The following is a 27,787-nucleotide window of genomic DNA, read 5'->3' on the forward strand; positions in this document are numbered from 1 at the left end:
CCTGGGACGCGCGGTACTTTGTTTGGTTCACCCTCCCCGCCTATCTTTCCCCGCCTATTCAGCCGTGTAAGTCTAAACAGACATCCTTCTTACCCAATCAAGGCTCTAGGTGTACGTTCCGACAAATGAAACATTCGATGTTTGTTTTTGACTCCGCCCCAATATTTTTGGACTTAGAAAATGTGCTATTGGGCGATGGGTGTTTGTATTTGCCTAAATTAGCCAATAAGATAGCGACAGTTGTTTGGAGAGGGGCTCCAATTGATTGGCTAAACTCTAAGCCAGTAGTTGACTATATAGCTTTTACTTTCCGGTCAAACAGAAAGAGGATGGGGGAGGGAGAAAACGGGATTCGGTGTTCTCAAATTGACGTAAAATAAGAGGTCTGAGGAATGCTGTGAGTGAGTGAGTGACAGAAACCTGATCCAATCAGAACCACAGTGTAAGGGCTGGTTAGGCTGAAGGCGGGAGATTCAAATTGCAGTCACCCTCCCTTAGTACGAGTGGGGCGTTTGAATGAAGGTAAGTGATGGAGCTCGGTCGGGAGGGAGCGAATACTGGATACCTGGCGAGGAACGAGGCCCTGTGGGGAAGACTGGCATGGATGCTGCAGGTGTCTTCCCAATCTTGCTTCTGCCCTTGATCTTGTGTCTTCTCTCCTGGTTGGAAAGTCTGTGTCTGGGTTGTACCACTTCAGGGTGTAGATGGAGCTCACATGACCGTGAATTTCTCCACACAAATAACAGATTCCTGCACAAAGAAAGCTGGTTTGTAAAGTGAAAGCTAGGCCACGCGCCTTCTTCCTGGCAACTAGCTTTCTGCGGGTAATGCAGGAGATATACACATAACTTTGTATGAAGGAATAGTCATACTCTGAAGTGGTGAGACCCAGGTCTTCCACTTCAGTAAGAACTAGGGCCCCAAAGTGCTGCTATGAGTGATAGTACTATGTTAGCTCTATCTCCATCAAATCCACACTCAGCCATGACCCTTGCTGGGTGACTTTGAGCCAATCACAGTCTCTCAGCCTAATCTACCTCACAGGGTTGTGTTGTGAGAATAAAATGGAGAGAGAGAAGAGACCTCTATGTCACCTTGAGCTCTTTGGATGACCGTTTGGATATAAATGTAGTAATAAATAAACAAATCTCAAGTTGTAGACTGCAGTCCAGTGCACATTTATCTGGGCATAAGTCCTGTTGGATGAACACAGCGAGGCTTACTTCTGAATAATCATACACAGGATTTCCCTGCAAATGTTAGCTTGGACCTTGTGACTTCTGCTAGTCATGTTACCAATTTAGATAAATGGCAAGCACAGAACTTATATGTTGGTCTTGCTGAGCTTCCTTGTTTGTATGAATGTGTGTCCAAGGGAGGAAGGTTATTATGGTATATACTGGCTTCTTTAACTCCCCTATGTCTGCCAAACTTGACCATTTTGCTAGTACAACAGACTAAAATCTGAGTTTAGCCTTTGAAGCCCTGTCAGTATCTTTAATCAAGCTACTGAAATGTCATGAACATTTCTAAGTTTTCTAACTGGTTAGGGTGAAGATGCCAAGAGCTGAAAGGATGATGGACAGCTCATCAAGCTGTATACAGTTAGACAAACGACATTGCTACTACCGTACACTGAAGTTGACTGCAGTTCAGTGCAATAAAAAACACTGCAAAAAACACACCCCGTTATCACTTAGCAAAGAATGAATAGGTTGTTGTATGCAAGGTTTCAAATTGCTTTTCTCCATTGCCTCATGGACCATACCTGGCAGCCAGTGCTGGGATACTTTTATGCATTGGGTAGAACTGTATGGAATCAAAGGACTTTGCACTGGTAGAACTGTTAGTCGGAGTGGCAAGGGAATACTAATATCCTCTTCCATGTTTTTTTTTCTAATTGGTAATCAAGAAACCCCTGAAGGGAGACAGCACTAGGATTGCATTGTGGTTTCTCCTACACGTTCTTAATCTTGCAGTGCTTTAAGGCATCAAGCTCTGCTAAGGTGCATTGTAAGTGATCATAACTACAATGGCAGATCAGAATAGGATAAGTACTAAGTTGAGGGTAAGCTTTGTCCAGCAACAGTGGTGGAGGGGAGGCAGTTCTGTTCTGCGCTTGTTTGGAATACTGTGCTATTGAGTCCTGGTGCCTCTTTTCTTGGCTTGTAAGTCTACATGTAGGCTCATTCTTTCTGCAGAGCTCCTTGTCAGTGGACGAATTGCTTTGAGAAGTTGCTGTGTTTGCTATCTGCTGACATGGGGGCTTCCGAGAGCTCCCCAACAACACCCACCTGCAAGCCTTTGCTTAATAAGCACCTGGCACATGTCAGTGACCCACGATCACCTACAGCTGGGATCTTAAGAACTCCTATAGAGGTACATGGAGATCTCTATGCCTGTCCTTCAAACCAAAATACTTGCCTGTCCCTGTAGTGGTGTGGCTTGGCACTATGTCTCTTTCCTTTTCTCCACCCCATTCCCATTATTCTGTTCTAACTTTGTTCACACAGATTGAGCCATGCTTATATTAATTCTTTCTCAGGTAGAAAGTTCCCCCCAAATGAGTCCCCTGTCTGATCCAAAGGAAGATAATTTGGTAGCCAACAACCAGAGTCTTAGCTGGGACCCTCGCTCCCCAACACCTGGTATCTCACGTACTCCCATGAAAGCTGTGGGGACTGGTAAGTGGGAATTGTTGGAAGTGTGGCAAGAGCAACTCCTGTTTGGTTCTTTTTGCATGCCTAAGGGGAGACAGAGAGGGGGTCCTCCAGCTGGTTAGACTGCCTGTCCTTACCTGTGTTCCTCTGCCTGCCTGCCTTCCACTGTAAACTGCAGGAACATGATAAGGTCTCCTGTGACGAGTTTGCTAAACACTTTGCGGATAAAATCGATTGTATTAAAAGCGATATTCCGTACACTGTGGACACAGGGAGTGAGCCAGAGGTGATCAGTGTTGCTTCGATGGTGTGGGATCGGTTTCAGCCTCTTCCTTCTGAGGAAGTGGACAAGGTGCTTTCAACGTTAAAGCCGACCACCTGCCTACTTGATCCTTGCCCTTCGTGGCTCATCATGAGCTGCAAAGATAGACTGGGAGAAAGAATCAAGCTGATGGTAAATGCATCGCTTGAAGAGGGAGTAATGCCATCAGTGCTCAAGGAGGCGATAATAAAACCAATCTTAAAAAAGCCCTCCTTGAACCCCCAAGATCTGAACAACTTTCGCCCAGTCTCAAATGTGCCATTCTTAAGCAAGGCAGTTGAGAGGGTGGTGGCTAAACAGCTGCAAGCACACTTGGAAGAAACGGATTATCTAGATCCATTTCAATCGGGCTTCAGACCGGGACATGGGACAGAAACAGTCTTGGTCGCCTTGGTAGATGATATGAGAAGGGCGTGGGACAGAGGCGAATGCACCTTCCTTGTCCTTCTCAATCTCTCAGCGGCTTTTGATACTGTTGACCACGGTATCCTCTTGGACCGCCTGTAGAGGTTAGGTATTGGGGGCACTGTATTACAGTGGTTCCATTCCTTCCTCTCTGGGAGGTACCAAAGAGTAGCACTGGAGGAGGAGGTTTCAGATCCCTGGCCCCTCACTTGTGGGGTACCACAGGGATCTATCCTTTCTCCAATGCTTTTTAACATCTATATAAAGCTGCTGACAGCAATCATCAGGAAATTTGGGCTGCAGTGTCATCAGTATGCGGATGACACGCAGCTCTATCTCTCATTTAAATCTTCACCAAGGTTGGCTGTGGAAACCCTGTCCAAATGTCTGGACTTGGTCAGTGGCTGGATGGGAAAGAATAAGCTGAAGCTGAACCCTAACAAAACCGAAGTGCTGTTTGTGGGAGACAAGGGAAGGCTGGGAGATATAGACCTGGTGCTTAACGGGGTATGACTGCCCCTGAAAGATCAGGTTCGTAGCCTGGGGGTCGTTCTTGACTCCCAGCTGTCCATGGAGGCTCAAGTTTCGGCTGTGAGCCGGGCAGTTCTGTATCAACTCCATCTGATACAGAGGCTACGCCCCTACCTTCCCAATCATCTGCTCCCACCGGTGGTACATGCCCTGATCACCACTCGCTTAGTCTACTGTAATGCACTCTACGTGGGGTTACCCTTGAAAACGGTTTGGAAGTTACAGCTGGTACAAAATGCAGCGGCGCGTCTGATTACAGGCGGCCGCCGTAGAGATCACATCACTCCTGTGTTGAAGGAGTTACATTGGTTACCGGTTGTGTACCGAGCCCAATTCAAGGTGTTGGTCTTAACCTTTAAAACCCTATACGGTTGTGGCCCAGCTTATCTGAAGGAGCGCCTCCAGCATCGACAGGGATGCCGCTCAACAAGATCAGCCTCAGAAGACCTTCTCTGGATCCCACCAGTCAAAACAGCTAGACTGGTGAGGACTCGAAAGAGGGCCTTCTCAATTGTGGCCCCCACCCTATGGAATTCTCTCCCAAATGATCTACGCCATGCCCCATCTATAATGAGCTTCCACCGGACCCTGAAGACTTGGTTTTTTAAGAAGGCTTTTGGAACGGGCTAGTTTTACTGTGTTCTTAAACTTTTAACTGTTTTATATACTGTTTTAACGTGTACGTCGCCCAGAGTGGCTGGTCAACCAGCCAGATGGGCGACTAACAAATCTCATAATAAATAAATAAATAAACTGATATACTCAGGGAGCTGACCTCGCTTCCATCCTCTCCTTCCTTCTTTTTGGGCCAGCCAAGGCAGAGCAGACATCTTCCCTTTGTCCCTCTCCCTGAAGCATGAGAGCAATGTCCAAGCCTGGGCATTGTGCCTCTGACTTAGTTAGCTAGAACTAGAGCCTTTCCTATCAAGCATGTTTCTATTAATAAAGTAGTCCTTTCTTATTTTGCTAAGTCTAAAGTCAGAGGGAGGCAATGGTAAACCACCTCTGAATACGCTTACCATGAAAACCCCATTCGTAGGGTTGCCATAAGTCAGAATCGACTTGAAGGCAGTCCACTTCCTCCCAAAGTCTCAGTGATTCAGAGCAAGGGAAAAGCTTGCTTTCTGTCAGGTAAACCACTCGCACTCACTCTGCACAGAACACTCATCTAAGCTCTGCTAATCTTACCAGTATTTCAACAGGGATACAATACCCAATGCTAACTCTGAGGACCACAGTGCAATGAAAAACTAAACCTTTGATTTTCCAGATTTGAAAACTGCATCTGTGCAAAATGATTCCCAGGATCCCTGATGAACTACATTGGTTGCTCTTTCATCTCCTTGAGCCAATGATTTGCTGAGCTGAGTGGACTCAAAATCTTCATCTTGCCAAATGCTCTGATGGGTCTGCTCTTGAATTGCCTCCCTCTGAGTTTTCAAACTTTGCTGACCTCTTCTAAACTTATTCATCCTTCTGGGCCTCCTCCGTCCCCCTGCGCCACCCATTATATTTGCTTGGTTTGTACTCTGCTTTTCCAACCCAGAAGGTTTTCTAGGATAGCTTGCATAAAATACCATTAAATGGATCTGAGGTCACCAACCTTTTTTGGAGCCCATAGGTACATTTGCAAACTAAAGGAACTATTGTGGACACCACACACACATTGCAACCAACCATTCCCACAACCTATTCTATTGACTACAATGTAATTTCAAACCTAACTTAAGCCTAATTTTATCAGGGGGTGGTGGACCCTGCGGGCATCAGGCAAAACCTATACACTTGCAGGTGCCACATTGGCAACCCCTGAAATAGCGGCTACTTGCATTCTCTTGGATAGATAGCATAACTGTACAGTACAGTACCTCCACACCAAAACCTGAATACTTGTTAAGTTGCTACAGTAGTTCCTTTCACTCCATCTTGTTCCCCTGTTAATAGGAGTTGGACAATTAGTTTTCTGGCTCATGCATGCCTCTTATTCCTTCTCATGCAGGCCACCCTGGACTGCAGGTCATCCTACTTTCTCAACAGAGAGGGAGGAGCTAGGTGCAGCAGCTGTGCTTCAAGTGAGCTGCTGAGTGTTGGTGGCACTTTGCTGTGTCTAAGAAGATTCATCCAACTAAACTCTGTGTGTGAGAATCTGTGGTTCAAGGCAAAGGGGTTTATTTAAGTAGAGCTGCTTACCTCCTTCCTATTGGTCATCTATCTCCTGCTGAGCCCACCTGACACCTCCAGGTTTTGCCCTAAGGGGCAGGAGCTCAGCAACTCCTTCCTCCAGCTGCCTGCACCGGAAGAGATTGGGGGAAGAATCCCCAAAATGTTTCCAGCAGCAGGAAATCACTCCTGAAGTCCTCTAACAGACACAATCCTCCTGCATATAACATCCCTGAAAATTCCTGACTGTATTTTGAGATATTATCTTGCAATAGAATGTGGAGATAAAAAAAAACATGTGGTTCTTGCTGGATGTTCATTAAAGAGGCTACTTCTGGTGTGAGGTTTCACATTTATTTATATTCAATTTATGAGTCTTCTAATAAGTATTATGTGGCAAGAAGCACAATAAAATAGGCAACATTAAAACAAGCCATACAACTCAAATCCTCAGCTCTAGGGTTTGCCTACCTTCCAGATACCATAAACTGTCTAGCGAAGCAGCTCAGCGAAGCCTTTGTGTCGGAGAGTGTGGAGGGGGAAGTTCTAGAGGAATCTCACCACCAGAGCCAGAAGTCTGAAGTTGCCTTTGTGGCAGAGGAGGTTCCAAGGGAGAAAGCGGCTTCTGTGGAAGCATCCCTGGAGAGTCCCCAGTGGGCAGAGGAGAGAAATGAGCAGCAGCCCTCCAGCACTTCGGTTGCAGCTGCAACAAGACCAGCTCATGCTGTTGGAGTTCTTCATCCAACAGGTGAGGCTTTGATTGCCCCAAGTAGTGCCTCTTGCCAATTGTTGCTTAGAGAGAAGTGAAGGAAGAAAGAGTTGAGCAAGCTCTGTGTGTAAACGTGTGTTTTTGGGTGCATTTGTAGCGGCATAGGCTGGCGGCTACTGTGAAAGGAGGTATAGGGAAAAACTGGTGCAGACACCCAGTCCTGTTAAACACTGTTTGCCATGCATGCTATTCACAGACCAAGAAATGGAGATCTGGCTTGGCTCTATATTTGTAACAGACTAACTAAGCAGCAGGTGCAAGGCGAGTGATCTGTCTCTGCCAGCTCCCTGGTGGGAGGTCTATGTCCAAGGGGAGGGGAAATGGAGGAACTAAGTGCGGGCTGCAGGTTGACTTGTGAAGTACAATGTGCCCTACCCCTCTGCTTCTGTGTGTCAGACCACATGGGGTGTGTGTGGAGGGGTGCACTGAAGCTCTTGCATCTCCATTTTCAGAGGTGCTGTACATTAAGTTGTGACTGATTTGTGCTCTGCCCTTTTCTTTTCAAGGGAGCAAAACGACGAGGTACAGGGCCAACAGCAAAGCACTGGTGATGTCAGCAAATTCTGGACGTTCTCCCCTTAGCATCTTGCAGGATGACAATTCCCCAAATTCCCTTGCTTCTCATCAGGTGACGTATGGGAAGGGAGTCTCTACAGGTCCACTGACCAGAAAGCTAAGGGCTCCCCCATGCCTCTGCTTTGTTTCTGGGACTCTTAGCATGTTAACCTTTCTGCTTGAAACACTTTCTCTTGGAAAGGTTGCGTAACCAGTTTCACCAGCAGGAGCAGTGCTGATTGCTTGGTGCCCTCCTACCCTTTCCCCCCTTTCATCCCCTTCATCTTCAAGCGTTTAGGTCCACTTTGTTTGCCATCACCTTTCAAAGGACTCTGGAAAGCCATATTTCTAGCTTACACTCTTCAACGGGGGCAGCTCAGTTTTTGGGCTGCTCTTGTAGCCGAAGAGGCTGCATTTGTTACTCTCCTCCTATGGCCTTCCTCTACTCAAGAGCACCGTGTAAGAGTTACTGCTGCCAGAGAGGTGAGGAAGAGAAGGGGAGGCAGAAGTAATGGCAGAGGGTAAAGGCTTCTCCCCATGGTGCTGACTGGCATTCCTGATTCAGTTTGTACTTTTATCCCATAGAAGTGAATGGAGCCAACTTTTTTGTGGGACAGCTGCCAAAGAGAGTGAAATCTGGTCCTGCTTCTGATGGGCAAGGCACAGCCTTTAATATATGAGAACGCTCTCCAAGTGCAGTGGTAGTTTTCTGCCATGCAAGCCGCTGATTACTTCTGTTGGGGAACCTGCCCCCTACTGTCACTGGGGTCAGTTGAGCCATGTGGCTGATTCCCCCCCCCCTTCCAAACAAAGCCTTTTGCTTTCCCCCCAAAACTCAAGTTAGTTCTAAGGTCCAAAATACCAGACCACCACTCCAGCAGCCTAGACCCTGGGACGCTTGGCCTCTTCTGAAAGGAACCAAAGCAGTGGAGTTGGAAACAGCTACAAAGCCAATGGTTGTGTGCCTCTGCACAGATACACTCTGTGTTCTTGACCTTTCCCTCATTGCTTGACATATTTCTGGTAAGAATATTAAAACGTGTAAATGCCTTCCTCCTCATTTGCATCTGGTTGTTCCTGTCCAAGGGCCTCCCAGATTGTGCAGTTGAGTGCTTACTCTGGCCAGATTCAATGCTTTGCCATCTGCCCTGCTCGATGGTAGGTATAATAGAGTGCCCTATCAAGATCGAGTTTGTCCATGCGAAGCATGGGAGGTGGAGACTACTGGACATGTTCTTCTGAACTGTCCTTTTTACCGAGACCTCCGGCACGTTCTTATTACTCCTATCTTACACGAGCTTTCTGTAAAGTCTGAAGCTGACTACCTCCATCTTTTGTTAGCGGATACTAGCCCAATGGTGACACCCAGGGTAGCTAAATTTTGTGCAGCGGCCACCTCCTGCAGACAGAAGACCTTAGATATGAATCAATTATTTTAATTATTGGTTCCTTTTATATATTTTAGTATTGCTAATTTTATACATTTTATGCCTTCGAACGGTTTTATTGTAAGATGTAAATCGTATATTGTGTAATTTGTGTATTGTGTTCATACTATGTTGGCTGGTCCATGACCGAAATAAATTAATTTAGTTCAGTGCAGTTGAGTGCCTTAGTTTTTTCGCATCCCAACATGGCAACTTCTTGTTCTTCTCTTCAGAGTAAGAGACGACCATCGGTGGCAGATAATCAAGGAGAGCGCAAAGAGGGAGTGTTACACTCTGGACGAATCCTCAAAGCAGGCTTCTGTAGCTGGGATTCTCTCAATAAAGAGAACCAGCAGGGTTGTTTGACTGAAAACTAGACTCCTTCAGATGTTCCATGGATTCATGGCTGCTGACAGCTGGGCAGGGGAAGATGTCAAAGGCTCATGGAGTGGGAAGGTATGGTGGGGATTTGGTCTCTGTCCCCCCAGCAGTTCATTCCCTCTTGCTGTTCTGTCCTTGGTAGAGAAGGAGTTGACTTTTATATATTTCTCATCTCTAGTTTCATATTTGCTTTATCATGTACAGATTCTCCTCTATAGTCTTCTTCTGAAATGTCTGTGATTTTTGTCTGTGTGGAAAATAAACTTCACTTTAGATTGAGACAGTGGCTCCTTGTGGTATTTTGCAGGCCTTCAGAAGACTAATGAACTGTGGTGTTGCTTCTTGGAGGTGATGATTTCAAATTCTGGGATCCATAGTCCTTTTGAATAAGGTAATACTGGACTTGGAAGTCCAACGGGAGAAAGGATTTTGTGGGAACAAAGGCTGAAATCCTCCTATGCATGCTTACCTGTGAGCATGCCCCAGTGGTTTGAAGGGGAATTTGCTTCTGTTGGACTACGATCTGGGAGACCACGGTTCGAATCCTCACATAGCCATGAAGCTCACAGGGTGACCTTGGGCCAGTCACTGCCTCTCAGCCTCATGAAAACCCTATTCGTAGGGTCGCCATTAGTCGGAATCGACTTGAAGGCAGTACATTTACATTTATTTAGGGCTGGAAGGGACAGATGGATCGTAATGATGAACCAAGGCACATAGAGGGAGAATGGTTCAGTTCCTTCAGTTAAAAGGATCTTAGATAGCAAGAAATCTGTGCCTGAGGCTTTGGGCCGGCCTTTGCCTATCTAGCGCCATCTAGCTGTTTTGGAGTACAGTTCCCATCAGGGAGCTTGATGGGAGTAGTCCAAAATATCTGGAGGGTACCAGGTTGGTGAAGGCTGCTTTGGGCATCCTGTCAGTCAGCGTAAATAGTTCTGGGCTAAAGTAACTAGCACTCTCAGTCCTGCTATACCCTGTGGGCCTCTTCAGGCAATAGAATAAATAATACTTTTCGGATAGTTATTGTGGGTACCAGCACTTGTGTTATCTGCAATATCTATTGTTGCATCATGTAAGATGATGGAGAAAGTCATGTGAGTTGAGGTAGAGGTAACATTTTTTGTTAAAGAGTAATGCACTTCAGCACATACAGAGTGGGCAAGGAACACACATTCTGCAAAAAAAAAATTAAACTGATTAGTAAAAAACGGAACTTTGTATACAGAAAGGATGCTGCAGTCCCACCCCGCACATTCTTAACTCGCTTCTTGAGACAGTTCTCTCACTCTTGCTGTGAACAAAAGAACTGAAGTAAATTGCTCCTGGCCACAAAGGAACTGGCGGAACAATTTTGCCCTCCCCAATTTGCGCTGTTTTGGTCACTGCTGAGAAGTGTTGATGCCCTCATGTTGTGTAGCTCTTTGCTGTATCAAAGCAAAAATTCAGTCCCAATGCCGAGTCTTCTGTCCTTGGTGCATTTTGCAAAGCAGTGTCCCCCTCTCCTCTGTAGGGTGGAAAGGGGCAACAAGGGGACTCCTTTCCTACAAAGTTCTGAAATGGATGATAATAGCAGTGAAAGTGGGATTCTCTGAGGTAGCATGTGGGCTGTTCACATTCCTAAGAGACTGGGCTGTGAACCAGGAAGTAACCATTCAAATCTCTCCTAGGCCACACACTAAATGGTGACCTCAAGCAAGTCATTATCTCTTAGCTTCAACCCCATCTCATGTCTATCATGACACTGAAATAAAATTGACCAACTGTACATGCTTATAAAGATTGCTTAAATAGTGGCTCAAGTGACAGACTGTGCAAAACTGGAAGGGCGGGGCTGTCTCTCTCCAGCTACAAAAGCAGCAGCTGCTGAAGGGGCCAGAGACCATCTACCTGTGTGAGTTTCTGCAAGACCTGCTCCCTGCATTTCTGGCTGATTTCCACCTGGCCTGGAAGGGCGGGGCCCTGTCTCTCTCCAGCTGCAAAAGCAGCAGCTGCTGAAGGGGCCAGAGACCATCTACCTGTGTGAGTTTCTGCAAGACCTGCTCCCTGCATTTCTGGCTGATTTCCACCTGGCCTGGAAGGGTGGGGCCCTGTCTCTCTCCAGCTGCAAAAGCAGCAGCTGCTGAAGGGGCCAGAGACCATCTACCTGTGTGAGTTTCTGCAAGACCTGCTCCCTGCATTTCTGGCTGATTTCCACCTGGCCTGGAAGGGTGGGGCCCTGTCTCTCTCCAGCTGCAAAAGCAGCAACTGCTGAAGGGGCCAGAGACCATCTATCTGTGTGAGTTTCTGCAAGACCTGCTCCCTGCATTTCTGGCTGATTTCCACCTGGCCTGGAAGGGCGGGGCCCTGTCTCTCTCCAGCTACAAAAGCAGCAGCTGTTGAAGGGGCCAGAGACCATCTACCTGTGTGAGTTTCTGCAAGACCTGCTCCCTGCATTTCTGGCTGATTTCCACCTGGCCTGGAAGGGTGGGGCCCTGTCTCTCTCCAGCTGCAAAAGCAGCAACTGCTGAAGGGGCCAGAGACCATCTACCTGTGTAAGTTTCTGCAAGACCTGCTCCCTGCATTTCTGGCTGATTTCCACCTGGCCTGGAAGGGCGGGGCCCTGTCTCTCTCCAGCTGCAAAAGCAGCAGCTGCTGAAGGGGCCAGAGACCATCTACCTGTGTGAGTTTCTGCAAGACCTGCTCCCTGCATTTCTGGCTGATTTCCACCTGGCCTGGAAGGGCGGGGCCCTGTCTCTCTCCAGCTGCAAAGGCAGCAGCTGCTGAAGGGGCCAGAGACCATCTACCTGTGTGAGTTTCTGCAAGACCTGCTCCCTGCATTTCTGGCTGATTTCCACCTGGCCTGGAAGGGTGGGGCCCTGTCTCTCTCTAGCTACAAAAGCAGCAGCTGCTGAAGGGGCCAGAGACCATCTACCTGTGTGAGTTTCTGCAAGACCTGCTCCCTGCATTTCTGGCTGATTTCCACCTGGCCTGGAAGGGTGGGGCCCTGTCTCTCTCCAGCTGCAAAAGCAGCAGCTGCTGAAGGGGCCAGAGACCATCTACCTGTGTGAGTTTCTGCAAGACCTGCTCCCTGCATTTCTGGCTGATTTCCACCTGGCCTGGAAGGGTGGGGCCCTGTCTCTCTCCAGCTGCAAAAGCAGCAACTGCTGAAGGGGCCAGAGACCATCTATCTGTGTGAGTTTCTGCAAGACCTGCTCCCTGCATTTCTGGCTGATTTCCACCTGGCCTGGAAGGGCGGGGCCCTGTCTCTCTCTAGCTACAAAAGCAGCAGCTGCTGAAGGGGCCAGAGACCATCTACCTGTGTGATTTTCTGCAAGACCTGCTCCCTGCATTTCTGGCTGATTTCCACCTGGCCTGGAAGGGTGGGGCCCTGTCTCTCTCCAGCTGCAAAAGCAGCAGCTGCTGAAGGGGCCAGAGACCATCTACCTGTGTGAGTTTCTGCAAGACCTGCTCCCTGCATTTCTGGCTGATTTCCACCTGGCCTGGAAGGGCGGGGCCCTGTCTCTCTCCAGCTGCAAAAGCAGCAACTGCTGAAGGGGCCAGAGACCATCTACCTGTGTGAGTTTCTGCAAGACCTGCTCCCTGCATTTCTGGCTGATTTCCACCTGGCCTGGAAGGGCGGGGCCCTGTCTCTCTCTAGCTACAAAAGCAGCAGCTGCTGAAGGGGCCAGAGACCATCTACCTGTGTGAGTTTCTGCAAGACCTGCTCCCTGCATTTCTGGCTGATTTCCACCTGGCCTGGAAGGTGGGGCCCTGTCTCTCTCCAGCTACAAAAGCAGCAACTGCTGAAGGGGCCAGAGACCGTGTGTGTGTGTATGTGCGCGTGAACCTGCTGCTCGGGATGTCTATAGACTACTGGGGTTTTGTTTAGTATTATATGTTATATTTTACTCTATGTTATATTTTAGTCTATGTACGCCGCCTAGAGTGGCCGTTAATTCGGCCAGATAGGCGGCCTAGAAATAAAATTTTATTATTATTATTATTGTTAAGGAAACAGCCATATTTTTGGTGTGTGAATTGATAAACCGCTATAGGAAATAAAACAGGCAAACCAACATCTAACTGGTTTGGTGTAATATCTGAATTTATAAATCACTTAATAGCTATTGCTCTGTCTCCAGAGACTGATCCACAATGGAGGAGGAGTGGATTTATGAAGCTGAGAACATTAAACAAGTAGTTTTCTAAATAATGGTTAATGTAAATGGCTTCATATGATACCTGAACAGAGCCAGAGTATGCAAAGTGTTGTGAGCTCTCTAAGGTGCTAATGTATTTATGAACAGTGATGTAAAGCTGAATCCTGATAATCAAGAGCTCTTGGATCATATGACTTTTGGCTACTCTATTATTCAAAAAGTGTTCCATCACTTGAGATCTACATTTATGTATTTTTCTCTTAGAATTCTATACTCCTTCATGGCAAATTATCATTGAGGGGAAAATCAACCACTGACATTCCTTCAGAAACTGGCGAGCGTTATTCTTGAACAATGGCTCCCACTAGTTACTATGCTCTAATTCAGCCTTTCCCAACCAGTGTGCCTCCAGATGTTGTTGGACCACAACTCCCATCAGCCTCAGCCAGCATTGCCAATGGTCAGGAAGATGGGAGTTCTGGAGGCACACTCAGTGGTTGGTTGACTGACTTAGTGGCAGCTTTAAAGACCATTGTTTGAAAAGCCGATTGCTTGCTAATAATCTGTGGCAATCGATTGCTGTTTTATTGGTGGGAGTTCATAACAAGAGAGAGGTATCTGTCAACTGGGAATCACTCTCTAGCTTTTGGAATGTGGGAACTACTACAGGCTAGAGAAGGTGACACTGCCTTCCAACTGAAGGTAGAGCATGTAGAGGAAACAGGAAAAGGTAGTGGGGGGGGCTAGGCAGTTGCCAGTTTGCATGGGAAAGAACAGAGTTCCTAGCTGGATACTCAGGTGTAGCCTTACTTCAGTGTTGCTCCCTGAGAATCTGACGCAGGCTAAGCTGTCTGCTCAAAGGATTATATCTGCCTTTCTATATCAAACAAATATGATGAAGCCACCGTATGTTTCTAGTGCCCCATGATCCAAGGGAAGCAAGTTTATATTACGCCCCCTGTAGCTTCTTGCCAATTGGGGAAGTGAAGAATGCATAGCTGCTCTTAAAATGAACAAGTTCTTTGATGTCTAATAATAATAATAATAATGTTTCAGAATCTCCTGGGCTCCTGGGAATATGCTTTTCCAGCCCCATTTTGTCCCTTGTCAGCCTGACCCAGGGTGTTGGTCTCAAATGATGCAGCTTGAGCCGGTGCTTCTGCTATGTCACTTTTATTTTGCCTGGGCTCTAAAACTCCTATATGGTACAGTTACATTTCAAAGCAGTGGCTAAGGGGAATCTAATGGATGCTGGAGCAGGAAGAGTATACCATACACAATAGGTAAGGAACTGTAGGGTGTTATGACTGCAGGGCTGCATTAAATATTCCCTGGCTCCGGTGCCCAAGAGGGAGGCAGTAAGCCCCCCGTACAAATGCATAGATTAAAGCCATGAGCAAATATACTCTTCGTTCCTTATTTGAGATAAAAGCGAATAAAGATAAGTATAGAACCCTTGGTTTGAAACCTCTTTTCACAGAGGGAGGAGTGATCCTGAGATCGGTTACTGGGGTGATGGTTGTGATAGCTGAGGGCCCCATGGTTTGACAAGCGTGATAAAAGCAGAGAAGGAATTTAAAAAATGGAGGGTAGCAAGGAAAGTGTGTGTGTTCTACTTGTGTGCTTCTGATTTAGGGGACTTAGAAATGGGTTAGGATCCCATACGGGTGTTCTGTAGCTTCAAGTGAAGTGAGCTGGCAGAGTTACTTAAGGGGGGCTGCCTCTCACTGGAGTGTATCCTTGAAGCAGTCGCACTAATGGGGGATCCCTGAGCTTGTGGGGAGGGCAAGAAAGAATGTTGGGGAAATGGGCCGGGTTAGACCTTTTCCCTGAGCTTCTCCTTCAGGTAGGAAAGTGTCATGGATCAATAAGTCTGCCTGAACAAGCAGAAATACCAGTAGTAGTGGTACTCAGTAAATTATATGTCTGGGGAGCATTCCCCACAATCTCCCTCCTCTTTTCGTTTTGTCTTCAGTTCCAGATTTTCAGGAAGCTGTCCCAAGAGCCGGTAGCCACAGCCATACCATCTGCAGTTACTCCCAAGCAGCTCACCCGGTTGTCATGTCCAGACAGGATTCCTGAAGGGTAATGAATGGAAACCCATTATTAGCTCTTTAAAATGCTTGTATCCTGCCTTTTATACCATACTGACTGCGGCAGCTAACACAATTAAAGCATAAAACTCAACATAAACCAAACACATAAATACAGTAGCAGTGACAAAATGAGAAACTTCATAAAGATGGTATCTCAAAAGCTTGACTGAATAAAAATAATTTAGCTTGAAAAGGTAAAAGTAAGTGAAAAGGAACCATCTCTTTAGAGAGGAAATTTTAAAGTCTGGGCATCACTACCACTGTGGAAAAGGTCTGGCCTCTGGTTGCCATTTATCTATCTTCTGATGGCATGGAGACCCACAGCAAGGCTTCCAGTCGGACAGATTGATGTGCAACGAAGTGGCTCTTCATTAATGACTCAACCTACATTTGCTATATTGTAGGGTAGCCAGAGAGAAAAAACCACCAGGCACCTTCCATAGTTCTGTGGAAGAGAGAATTTTAGCAGGTGTATCATAGGCTAGTAGAGTTGGAAGGGGCCCATAAGGCCATAGAGTCCAACGCGGTGCTCAATGCAGAAATACAAGCTGAAGCATGTTCTTTGGACACTTAGCCCACACCAGTACTCCCCCTTTGTTCCATCTACCACAAAGAGGTAACCCCGTTTGTGTTCTCAGGTGATGGGGTTGAGCTGATGCTGTTGACAGGTGTTCTCAATTCCCATCCTCACTTTAGAGGGACTGGAACACAAGCTGAAAATAACATCATTGTGTTTCTATTTCAAGGCACTTTAGAGGGAGAACTTTTGGAGAGAGTGGCGGCATAAGTGGCTTTCCCCATAAGCGTGTTTGTTCTGTTTCACTGACTATGGCTTAGGTGCAGATAAACAGCAAGGCGCGTCGGGCTTTTGACACAGTTGCCCCTGAGCGCCCTCTCCGGCATTGTGGAGCCCGGCTTGCACCTTGGTACACCAGTGAGCTAAGGGCAATGAAACAGGCTAGACGACGGCTACAGCGCAAGTGGCGAAAGACGTGCTGTGAGGCTTTTCGGGCACGAGTAAAACATCATAACCATGCCTACTGTGTGGCAGTGAGGGCGGCAAAGAAGGCCCACTTCTCTGCCTCCATCGCATCCTCAACTACCTGTCCGATAGAGCTTTTCCGTATTGTCAGGAGTCTGTTGACATCAACTCCAGGAAATGGAATTTTAGACCCTTTGGAGGCCCACTGTGAATTGTTTGCAAGGCACTTTGAGGGTAAAGTTGCTCGCCTCCATAGCAGTCTTGATGCCCCCTCCACATCTACTGTAGTCCCCAATGAGGTGTCCAGTGCAACGTCTGCTACAACTTCTTGGGAACGGTTTCAGTTGATGCGACCTGATGACATGGACAAGGTGCTTGCGATGATGCGGCCTGCAACGTGTCCTCTCGATCCTTGCCCTTTTTGGCTTATTAACGCTTGCTGAGGGGGTCTGACCGAGTGGATCCAGGGTGTGGTCAACGCATCATTGCAGGAGGGAGTGGTTCCAGCCGCCTTGAAAGAGATGGTGATCCGACCCTCCTGAAAAAGCCCACCCTGGACCCATTGGTTTGTGACAACTACCACCGGTTGCAAATACCCCCTTTTTAGGGAAGGTGATTAAGAAGGTTGTGGTGCAGCAATTGCAAGTACTCTTGGATGAAACAGATTATCTTGACCTGTTCCAGTCTGGGTTCAGGCCTGGTTATGGGACTGAATCAGCCTTGGTTGCCCTGATGGATGACCCTTATCGGGAGAAGGACAGGGGGAGTGCAACCCTGTTATTCTTACTTGATCTCTCAGCTGCTTTTGATACCATTGACCATGGTATCCTTCTGGGCCGACTTGGTGAGATGGGTATTGGAGGCACTGTTTTACAATGGTTCTGATCCTATCTCCAGGGTCGCTCTCAGAATAGCATTGGGTGACTGTCTTTCAGCCCCCTGGCAGTTGTGCTGTAGGGTGCCACAGGGTACCATCTTGTCCTGCATCCTGTTTAATATCTATATGAAGCCCTTGGGAGCGGTCATCAGGAGATCTGGGGCGAGGTGTCGGCAGTATGCTGATGATACCCAGCTCTGTTTCTCCATAACATCTGAATCAGGAGAGGCCGTGCAAGCCCTGGATCACTGCCTGGATTCGGTGGTGGGCTGGATGAGGGCCAATAAACTGAATCCTAGCAAGACGGAGGCACTGTGGGTTGGTGGTTCCCGAGTTCAGATAATTGGTCAGCTGCCTGCTTTGGATGGGATTATACTTCCTCTGAAAGAGCAGGTCTGTAGTCTGGGGGTGCTCCTGGATCCATTTTTGTCGCTAGAGGCCCAGGTGAGCTCAGTGGCTAGGAGTGCCTTTTACCAGCTGTGGCTGGTAAGATAGCTGCGGCCGTTTCTGGACTGGGATAGCCTGACCACTGTTGTCCATGCACTGGTAACCTCCAGGCTGGAGTACTGTAATGCGCTCTATGTGGGGCTGCCCTTGAGGTTGGTCCGGAAGTTGCAGCTGGTGCAAAATGCGGCGGCTAGATTGCTCACTGGTTTCAACCCTTGCTTTAAAAGATTTTTTAAAGCTTTTTAAAAATTTTTTTTAATGTCGTCGTGTTTTAAGGTCTGTTTTTATGATGTTTTAAAGTGTTTTTAGCGTTTCTGTTTGCCGCCCTGGGCTCCTGCTGGGAGAAAGGGCGGAATATAAATCAAATAATAAATAAATAAACTTGTTGGCCACAAGCAGCAAGAAGTGGCTTGTCAGCCCCAACAGATTTATCTCCTGATCAGATTGGGAGATAAAGTAAGCAAAGGTGTAGCTTATCATGCAACTATCAAAGGGGCAGGAGCCTTGCCCTATTTTGCATCTGACCATCCGAGATGGTCTACATGCATTGTGGTCCTATAATATGCAAAAAAGTTTACATCTTAACTCCAGTGTGTGTATTCCCAAGCCTCAGTATCATTCTGTACAAACAGCAGGTCCAGTAAAACTGTGTTGTACCACTTTAGACTGAAGGACAGGGAACTGCATGTTTGGCCTTCATAGAAAATAAATGTTGCATAATTGACATATTGAAGAGAAAGTGCGTGAGGTTACCAACCTGATGCCTGACATCTAGTTTTCTATGTGTGGAGAGCTTTCTACATGAGGTAATGTTTAGTCATGGGCCACATCCACACCATACATTTATTCCACTGTTACTCAACTTTAAACATTCGTGGCTTCCCCCAAAGAATCTTGGGAAGCGTAGTTTGTGAAGGGTGCTGAGAGTTGTTAGGAGACCCCTATTCCACTCACAAAGCTACGATTCTCAGAGTTCTCTGGGAAGAGGGACTGATCGTTAAACCACTCTGAAACTGGCTCTGTGAGGAGGATACCACCCTTCATGAACTACCCATGGACACACATACTCTCATGCTGTGGCACAGTCCACAAACAATTTAACCACATGATATGATTGTCTGGACAACCTTCCAGCCAGATGACCTTCTGTCCACCTTGGAAAAGAGTAGCTTTTCCCGGTACATTTGGAGAGCAAAACCTTTCAGTTCTGAACCAGAATTCAACTGGCTTCTGTGGGTGGAAATTCATGGAATATTAATATGATCACTATTTTTATTGGGGTTTAACTGTATTTATGTAATTGATTATGTAATTGATTATGTAATTAATTTATTCTGAACCACCCTGGGATTAGAGTGATGAAGGGCAGCACAGAAATGTTTTATATAAAATAAAATTAATAAACTTGCTCTCCTGGGAAAGAGAAGGCTTTGTTCCTGTAAGCGAAGTAGCCTGCTTAGAGGAAAGCCAACAGCAGGGGTCAGGCTACTCACCAACACGCTCTGCTTTTAGAGAGTCCCAGATGTTGCAGTTGAAGTCATCATATCCAGCCAGTAGGAGGCGCCCACTGCGGGAGAATGCAACTGAGGTAATACCACAGATGATGGTTTCATGTGAGTAGACAATGAGCTCCTGGTCTGCCCGAAGGTCAAAGAGGCGACAGGTGGCATCATCAGAACCAGTGCAGATGGCTTCACCACTGGGGAAGAACTGGGCAGGAATGGACACAAAAAACATAATAAAAATCTCATTCCCTTCTGTCCTATCTTGCATCCCCCTTCAATTATTTCAGACCTATTCTTCCCCCATAAGTTGGTGTCCTTTATTCCTGCCCTGCCACCCTCCTCATCTCTCAGCTTTTGAGTCCGCTTCTCTCCACCCTCAGCTCTGGTGATGATGGTCTTGGCCACTTGAGGAAAACATACATTGATGGCATTGATATCGGACTCATGTCCTGAGAACGTCTGGCGGCAGGTGCCCTCACGGACATCCCACAGCTTGGCAGTGGCATCGCAAGCTCCAGAGATGAAGAGATTGAAGTCTGGGGAAACGGCCAGGCTCATGCAATCCCCAGTGTGACCCAAGAACACGGTCTTCTGCTGTCCTGTCTCAATGTCCCAGAGGGCGCTGTAGTGAGAGAAGAGAGAGGAATGCAGCGCTGTCACTGTCCTTCTGATCACAGGCTCACTTAGTCTCCAGGAACTTTCCATTGGGGTCCCAATTTAGCCCCCAACTTAAACTCCTCTCTTACTGTGTCCCTCACCCACTTTGATATAACTTTATAGGAAACCTGTAATTGCAAATCAATGGACTAGGAACCTTAAAGATCGGCTGGTTCACACTGACCCACATATTTAGGTCTCAGTTCAACAGCCTCCTTTGTCTGGACTCGAGCATTGGCCCTCATGGGCACCATCTGTGTGGTGGCCATTGGATCTACAGCAAATACACCGACAGGATGCATTCGTTCAACAATTCTGTCAACTACAGGGTGTATATATAGTTTTTCTAAAAAAACCTTTTACCACTTGCAGCAGCAGTCATCTGCCCTATGCCATCAAATGCTTATATGGAAAAAAAGATGAAGGGTTTGTCCATACTGGAGTTTAATATGGATTTGAAACTGCGTGTTTCTGTAGCGCGTGCGTGTGTGTGTGTGAGAGAGAGATGTCTACATTATGTCCAAGTGGCAGCCTCCCCACACACTAAATTTGGCATGTTACCTGACTGTGCACACTGAAATGCATTATGTTGCTGGGCTTTTGTTTTACTTGCGTGGTGACATTTTGCTGGGTGCTGACTATTGCCACACCCCCTACCTCCATCTTGTTTGCATCCACTCAGAAGAAAGGATGCAGCCTGCCCTTTTCCACTGCTTGTTGCTGAAGGCATGTTCACAGTATTTTTATCTTTATTTCATATTTATTTAGTATGAGATTATGAGACATAATGTTATTCCATTTCCTGTGTATATACGTATTTCATATATTTATAGCGCTCCTGAAGGAGGATTATTCTGAAACACATTCGGCTTGAAATAATTTTTTCTTCAGGCGCCTGCAGTTCCTGCCTTTCTCCCACGGATGGATAGATACAGTGAAGACTGTTGGCTCTGATGTCAGCGGGGCAGCCAATCCGCTCCAGGTCTTAGTCCAAACTTTCAAGGAGCTGTCCAAGGTGCTTTCTAAAACCCAGAGCAGAGCCACTGCCCACTGACATCAGAGCCACCAGTCTCCGTTAGATAGATACACTCACCATGTGGTGTCCCCAGAGCTGGTCACAATGTTATTGTCATCCAGGAATCGACAGCAGGAAAGGTAGCCTGCAGGGAAGGGACAGCAGACGATGAATATGTTTGAGGGGAAGAGCGAGATTAATACTAGCACTGTCAGTACTCTCAGCTAGTTTTTTTTTTTAATCAACATTTTTGCCAAGAAAAGCTGAATTCTGGAACCTATATAAATAATGCAGATGAGGAAAATATGGCAAAACAAGAAAAATGCATTATGCTGCAACATGTAATTTAGTAGCTATCATTTATCGTAACTCTTAATGAGAAACAAGGATCTACACACGGCCATGGTGGAAATCACATTCAGCTAATTCTCTGGCTTCTGAGGTTTTACCACATGTGACCCACACACTTGCAAGCATATCTTCACAATCACATCAAGTGCTGGAAACTTGCCTTTTGTTTTAAATGGGGTGGCGGCGGCTGTAAGCTCAGTGGTAGAGCACCTGCTTTGTATGCAAAAGGGGCCAGGTTCAATCCCATGCCGGCTGGGAAGGACTCCTGCCTGAAGCCTTGGAGTAGTGATGGCTGGTAGTTCCATGTCAGTGGGGCAGTGGAATCTACTTCAGGTTTTGGTCTGAACTTTCAAGGAGCGGTCCAAGCATCTTAGACAGCTCCTTGAAAGTTCAGACTAAATCTCAGAGCGGATTCCACGGGCCCTCTGACATACAGCCACCCCTGCCTTAGAAAGCCATCGCCAGTCACAATGCTGCACTAAATGAACCAACGGTCTAACTTGGAACAAAGCATCCTCTGTTTCTGTGTAAAACTGGGAGTCCCAGGAAGATGAATTCACCACCTGTTTTCTGTGCGCTTTTTGTGCTTCCGAGGGAGGATAAAAGATGCACAGCCCTGGCAAAATCACCTGTATGGGCCGAGAGCTCCCGGCTCACTTTCACATTCCCTTCACGGCTCTTCAGGCTGTAGATGGAGCACATGTTGTCCAGACCTCCACAGGCCACAAAATTCCCTGACGGGGCATAGGCACAGGTCATGACCCAGGAGGAGCGGAGAGGGATGGCATGAACCTGGTACCACAGGACAGGGTGGAAATCCAAAGTGAGTTTGGGATTCAGTCAGAAGAGACATGAAGAAAAACATTGCCTGTAGCAGAAGGGACTTACAAGAAGCAAAACAGACACAGAAATGAACCGCTTGCAGCTGCTGGGGAAATTTGCATCTTTTCATCATTTCTGATCTTGCTGACTGTTGCTATTTGTACCTGTTGATATGTCCCTTACCTTGTTGGTTGTATACGTGTCCCACACAATGAGTTTCCCATCTTGTGAGGCACTGACCATGAGCCTACGGGAGAGAACCAGATATGTGTTAGCATGGTTGGTGGCATTGGCTGAGAAGGCCCGGAAGGCCCCATCCTTCAGAATATAGCTACCCCATTGCCTTTCTCCCTGTACTGGGGTGATCAAACCTTTCTGGTTCAGCCTGTGTACTCAAGGGCAATGATCCCTTAGTACCTTTCTACCACACTGAGTGCTTCCAGAAAGGGGTTTTATTTGCAAATGGGACATTGAGATATTGCAAATAGGTTGCCGGCACCAAGGTTTGTTTTCCTTATCGGATATCCTCTGGAAAGGGTATATCTGGATTCATTTTTGGGGGGGAGGGGGATATAGGCTGGCATTGTGATGTTAATGATGTCATATAGACATGGCAAAAAAACCTGCATGCATGAGGAGCCCCCATCCCACAGTAGCACCCACTGTCAGTATTCATGGTTGAATGAAGGGTGTGCTTCTCTTTTTGTACCCCCAATGCAATCTTATACTTTAGAATGCTGGCTTCACTCACTTAATATCATCATTATCATTGTCATTAATACAACATCAGCACCTTAGTTCATGCTTTACAGCAGCTTTTCCCAACTTATTTATTTATTAAATGTATATCCTGCCCTTCCTCCCAGTGGGAACAACTGTTGTCCAGTTGTTCTAGACTATAGCTCCCATCATCCCTGACCATTGGCCATGCTGGATGTGGGTGATGAAAGATGTGCTGTACAACACATATAAAAAGGACTTATCCCTGCACCAAGAATCATACAATTTACAACCTGTAAACAGGTGGAGAGAAGCTGTTGTGACCTTGAGCCAGTCACGTTCTCTCAGCCTACCTTGCAGGGTTGTTGTGAGGCTAACATGGGAGGCCATAGTTGAGCTTTATTAACTACTTGAGCTTTGAGCACCTTGAGCTTTATTAATTAAATGTAATTAATAAAAAGTTGAGGATAAGGATTAAGGAGTGAAGCCAAAAGCTTTATGGATAATACGAGTTGGCCCAAAGTTTATTACTGAAAATTAAAAGTTCCACCCCATTTTTCATAAGTCAAGCAGCATAGCAACAGCAGATTTAATGGCCAAACGCTGCCCAGGATACTATTTTCTTATTTTAATTTTTAATTCAACTCTCACTGAATTAGTTCAACTGGAGTAAATGTGTAGGCACCATCACAAATAGATCAGAACTCCCATTTCACCCAAGAGCATGCTTTGAAAAAGTGGGAAACCGCAAAGAACAGGCAGCTGCTCTTTCTCTCCAAGACCTCTACATAGCAGAGGTCACAGGAGTCCCTGGTATTGTCTCTCTAGGTGTTTGCCTCCATGGTTGGGCTGGCCCTGCTAAGGAAGGATTTGAAGAAAGGGAGAGAAATGACATAATTATGGTATGCTGGGAAGGAGTTTTTGGCACAGGACACAGGGAGGGAAAATAGACATGATCCCTTCGCAAGGGACACCACTTACTTGGAATCTGTGGCCCAGTGACAAGCATAGATCTTGGCCAGGTGTCCACGCAGGGTTCGACGTGTACGCATCTGTATGCGCCCGACCGCTTCTATCCCAGACGCAAGCTGTATGGAAAGGGGGAGTTTTAGCCCCTGCCATCAAAGGTATATGAGGAAGGTGGGACACTGCAGGTATGCACACTCATGCACACACTGTCATAGGCCAGGGTGGCTCAAGACATTTTGCTGCCTGAGACAATGGACAATATATCACCTCTTCTCTTTGCACGTACAGAAGCCACCTGGACTGGAAGTAGATTTTTACTTAAACACTGGTGGCAGGACAGTGTCCTCCACTGCACTTGAGGGCATCAGACTACTTTGGGATGCACATCTGTGTAACTCTATACTCCAAAAGCAGGTTGCCACGCTTTGCGCACGTGCACATGCATGGAAGCACACCCACCCACCCACCGCATCTGCTGCCTAAGGTGATTGCCTCATTCTGCCTAATGGTTGGGCCGGCCCTAGTCACAGGTGATTTGGGAAACTCCACTCCTCTCTTCTAAGTCATGCTAGATCCCTCCTGTCAGACAAAGGCTGTCCAGACACAGTAATTTAGTATCAGCCCTTCCTCCTACCTGAGCAAGTGTAGTGTCAGCGCAAGCTTTTCGAGCATCCTGCAACAAAAGAAAGAGAAATTGAGTGGAACTGCAGGAAGAAGGAGGCAGGCAGCAGAGACGGAGATCTTATTTGGTGAAGCTGGCCCTCAGATGCCCTGGCCTTGTACCAGAATTTAAATTGCCGGGTACCTTTGACCCCTTGAAAGATAAGCCAACCAGATAATTGTATTTCTTTATGACTTTTGCAACCTGTCCTTTCTTCAGGGAGTTTACAGGTTCTTATACTTGCAATGGCCCCGAGAAGTAGATTAGACTGAGAGTGCATATCTGGCCCAAAATCCCCAGTGAACTGCAGGATTGGGTGAAAAACCTAGTTCCTTGGACATTCATTGTTCACACTTTTCCAGCTGTTTTTGTGGTCGTGGCTTTAAAGGTACACAAAAGGTAGCAAAGCAAGGCAACATAAAAGTATATGTAGTTTAATGTTTAAGTTAAAAATTATTATATTAATTACACAATCTTAATATTATTTATAACGTATTAAAATAAGTGTGAAGTGGCTGGTTGCTTTTCAGTCACCCCAGTGCCCGCCTGCGCACTGACTGCCCACAGCAAGACAAGATGGGGACAGGTGAACTTCTTACAGAACCATTGGGTAGAAATACTGCCTGCACATTTTCCCTTCTGTCCCCAGAAGTAAAAGGACAACTTTTCCCAATTCAAAGATGACGATTCAGAGAAGGAGCCTGGTATAGCTGCAAGGGAGCTAGGTCTGCACAGCCCCCCTCAGTGGTTACCACTGTGCCCAGGGCGATATTTATTTATTTCTCACATAGATCACACAACTCTCACAATGCCAACTGAAATGGGAGCAAATGGTTTCTAAGCCTAACAGACTTCTCCACACCCTCAACAAACCATAATTCTCAGACTTATTTGGGGGAATGCATCACATGCCTATTCAATGGCTTTAAAATGAACATAGGTTTGTAGCAGAGATGTACCCCTGACAATTCTGTTCTAAACCAAGGACTATTTAACTATGAGCTTTCAAGGTTCAGTTAGAGGGGCAGAGGAGAAAGATAACTGCAGTAAGGCAGGAGTTGACAGAGCCCAAGACTCTATTGCAGCCTTTGCCAAACTGGGTGCTGTCCAGATGTTTTGGACTACAACCCCCATCAGCCTCAGCCAGCATGACCAAAAGGCTGCTCTCAACTCCTGCTTTATTTCCTATTTGCATTTCTTATTTATAAACGTAAATACTAAATATAAATAAAAAAACACCTATAAGTGTTCAGAGCACTTCACATGCATTATCCAGTTGTAATTCTTATAATACCCTTTTTAGGTAAGTTAGTAGTATTGTCCTCCATGATGCAGATGGGGGGGGGGGGCTGAGGCTGCAAGAGAGTGGCTTGCCTGAAACCTCCGAATGTGTTCTTGGCAAAGTGAGTTTATGACCAGGGACTTCCTGATTCATAGCTCAGCCCTCAGACCAGGGGTGGGGAACCTGTTATCCTCCTAACGTTGCTGTACTTCCACTCCCATCATCCCTGACCATTGGCCATGCCAACTGGGGCTGATGGGAGCTGGAGTCCAAGAACATCTAGAGGGCTATAGGTTCCACATCCTGGCTTGCGCTCTCAGCATTACCTCAATCTTCTTCTTCAGCTCCTCAGCCTCTTGCTTCATCTGCTCTATTTCACCCATCTTGGCAGGCTAGTCTGGGGCCTCCCACTCGGGGTCACCTGGGTCCTGCCGAGATGAAAAGAGAGAAAAAGAGAGATTGAGGCAAATCCCCACTCTTCTGTGTCTCCAGGTATCTCCTGTTCTTTCAGATCTTAGGAGTCAGTTTAATGCTATTATAGGTGGCAGCCCCAGTACTGATAGCAGAGATGTAACCGTGTGCTACACTACAGATTGCCTTACGCGACACAGCAAAACATTCTGCAAATCTTGGTCCAGGCCAAACCAACCTAGTGACCTCCACCGTACCACCCTACCACAAATCCATGGGGAAAGCTCACTAGGCAAAATCCAAAGCAGGGGCTCCAGTGAATGCTCCTGTCTCTTTCATTGCTTCTTCTTATTAATAATGCATGTTGGATGGGCAAGAAAGCCAGGTGGCTCAGATGCTGCATCATGTAAGTGGACCAGCTGTAAGGCTGTGAGCTTCTGAGTAGCACAGAACTCTATGGGCAAGAAAGAAGAGATGGAGACTATCATGAAGCCCAACTGATATCACTTGGTTTCTTTGATGGGCTTCCCATCTGGAGGAAAGAAAATGATTTTTTTCTTTATATCATTGCTCCCTATATATGGTATCCAAAGCCTACATTCCTTCTAACACCACTCATTAGGGAAACTCCCAGTCAGTAATTCACGGGTCAACCAAGATTTGCAGAATGTGAGCAGCTGGTGACCTGCAGCATCTATAATTTTTCACTTTTACCCACCTTCCACAAACATCGCTAGAGATTAACTTTCTTCTGACAAACTGTGTACCAAATATTGGCAAATGAACCAGTCACCTCCCCGGCTTTTTTGCAGGCTTAACTGGATGAAAAGAGCCTTCTAACTGCTTAGAGCAGCCTTTCCCAACCAGTGTGCCTCCAGATGTTGTTGGAGCACAACTCCCATCTTTCCTGACCATTGGCAATGCTGGCTGAGGCTGATGGGAGTTGTGGTCCAACAACATCTGGAGGCACACTGGTTGGGAAAGGCTGGCTTAGAGCACAGCTGCTCCCTCCCCTGGCATTTAAGAAATATTGCTCAAAGAAGATACTTTCTTTTTTACATCACAGCAATTATTAGTTAGTCTTTGTTGCTTCCGTTTTTGTAACAAATCAGAGTGTCAACTATGTTATTAGTGCACAGATATCAGTGCAAATTCCTCGTTGCTTTGCCATGGTATTTCAGACATGTATTGCATATAAGACAGCATTCTAGAGTGGATGAAGATCTTCCAGTTAACAAGGAGATTGCAGCACTTCTGAAACCTGAAAAACATGTCCACTGACGGACCTGATAGTCTTCTGGTACTGCTCCTAGTGTCAAATCAGTAAACCAAGTAGGGAAACTGACCTGGCAGACCAGGATGTTCAGAAACAGAAGGGAGGCGAGGAGGAGGAGGAGTACAGAAATAAATCATGCTGAAGACAGGGGCTTGGAGAACTTTTGCAGGTATTGGTCAGAGTTCAATGTTAAGTGTGAATCATGGCTGTATGAAACCCTGTTTCTTTCAACTTCATTTTGGGCCTTGCATTTAAACTATTCTAGCCCAGATGGGTGGAGCACTCCCAGACAGAATACTAACATCCTGTTTCCTCAATAAGCTCCTCTGCTTGCCCACCCCACTAAACTCTTTTTTTAATCAGTGAT

General features: G+C 46.6%; 2 protein-coding genes and 1 long non-coding RNA gene across 4 annotated transcripts; 2 read left to right on the forward strand and 1 right to left on the reverse strand.

Moving 5' to 3' along the window:
* Positions 1-313: 313 nt before the first annotated feature.
* Positions 314-9,489, forward strand: CDCA3 (cell division cycle associated 3). Of its 2 annotated transcripts, none has more exons than XM_061636949.1 (6): positions 314-522; positions 2,202-2,379; positions 2,546-2,684; positions 6,557-6,826; positions 7,354-7,475; positions 9,063-9,489. In XM_061636949.1, exons 2-6 carry the CDS (start codon positions 2,260-2,262, stop codon positions 9,204-9,206), a joined length of 795 nt encoding a protein of 264 aa, XP_061492933.1. In that variant the 5' UTR covers positions 314-522; positions 2,202-2,259; the 3' UTR covers positions 9,207-9,489. The 2 variants fall into 2 exon arrangements, with proteins under 2 accessions (XP_061492933.1, XP_061492943.1); XM_061636959.1 differs by lacking the exon at positions 314-522 and adding an exon at positions 529-613.
* A 3,292-nt stretch (positions 9,490-12,781) lies between these two features.
* Positions 12,782-20,885, forward strand: LOC133383712 (uncharacterized). The gene is made up of 4 exons (XR_009762400.1): positions 12,782-12,893; positions 15,325-15,434; positions 19,264-19,339; positions 19,637-20,885. It is a non-coding gene; the product is annotated as an uncharacterized LOC133383712 (long non-coding RNA).
* GNB3 (G protein subunit beta 3) lies at positions 14,457-26,481 on the reverse strand. Its single transcript, XM_061624841.1, has 10 exons — positions 26,434-26,481; positions 26,060-26,161; positions 24,425-24,463; positions 23,803-23,909; positions 22,285-22,348; positions 21,909-22,071; positions 21,007-21,073; positions 19,677-19,878; positions 19,245-19,461; positions 14,457-15,427 (listed from the first exon to the last, which is right to left on the reverse strand). The coding sequence occupies exons 2-10, from the start codon at positions 26,114-26,116 to the stop codon at positions 15,321-15,323; spliced, it is 1,023 nt and encodes a 340-aa protein (XP_061480825.1). The 5' UTR covers positions 26,117-26,161; positions 26,434-26,481; the 3' UTR covers positions 14,457-15,320.
* Positions 26,482-27,787: the final 1,306 nt, after the last annotated feature.

The sequence above is a fragment of the Rhineura floridana genome, chromosome 1 (genome assembly GCF_030035675.1).
Source record: "Rhineura floridana isolate rRhiFlo1 chromosome 1, rRhiFlo1.hap2, whole genome shotgun sequence".
Lineage (NCBI taxonomy): Eukaryota > Metazoa > Chordata > Lepidosauria > Squamata > Rhineuridae > Rhineura > Rhineura floridana.

Bases quoted from the DNA above. Each gene is read 5' to 3' on its own strand.
- CDCA3 (XM_061636949.1), top strand. From the start codon at position 2,260: ATGGGGGCTTCCGAGAGCTCCCCAACAACACCCACCTGCAAGCCTTTG. The intron at 2,685-6,556 runs GTAAGTGGGAAT...CCTACCTTCCAG, and splicing joins CATGAAAGCTGTGGGGACTG to ATACCATAAACTGTCTAGCG. The intron at 6,827-7,353 runs GTGAGGCTTTGA...TTTCTTTTCAAG, and splicing joins TGGAGTTCTTCATCCAACAG to GGAGCAAAACGACGAGGTAC.
- GNB3 (XM_061624841.1), bottom strand. From the start codon at position 26,116: ATGGGTGAAATAGAGCAGATGAAGCAAGAGGCTGAGGAGCTGAAGAAG. The intron at 22,349-23,802 runs GTAAGTGGTGTC...TCTCTCCCGTAG, and splicing joins CACTGGGCCACAGATTCCAA to GCTCATGGTCAGTGCCTCAC. The intron at 19,462-19,676 runs GTATGTTTTCCT...ATTCCTGCCCAG, and splicing joins CCGATATCAATGCCATCAAT to TTCTTCCCCAGTGGTGAAGC.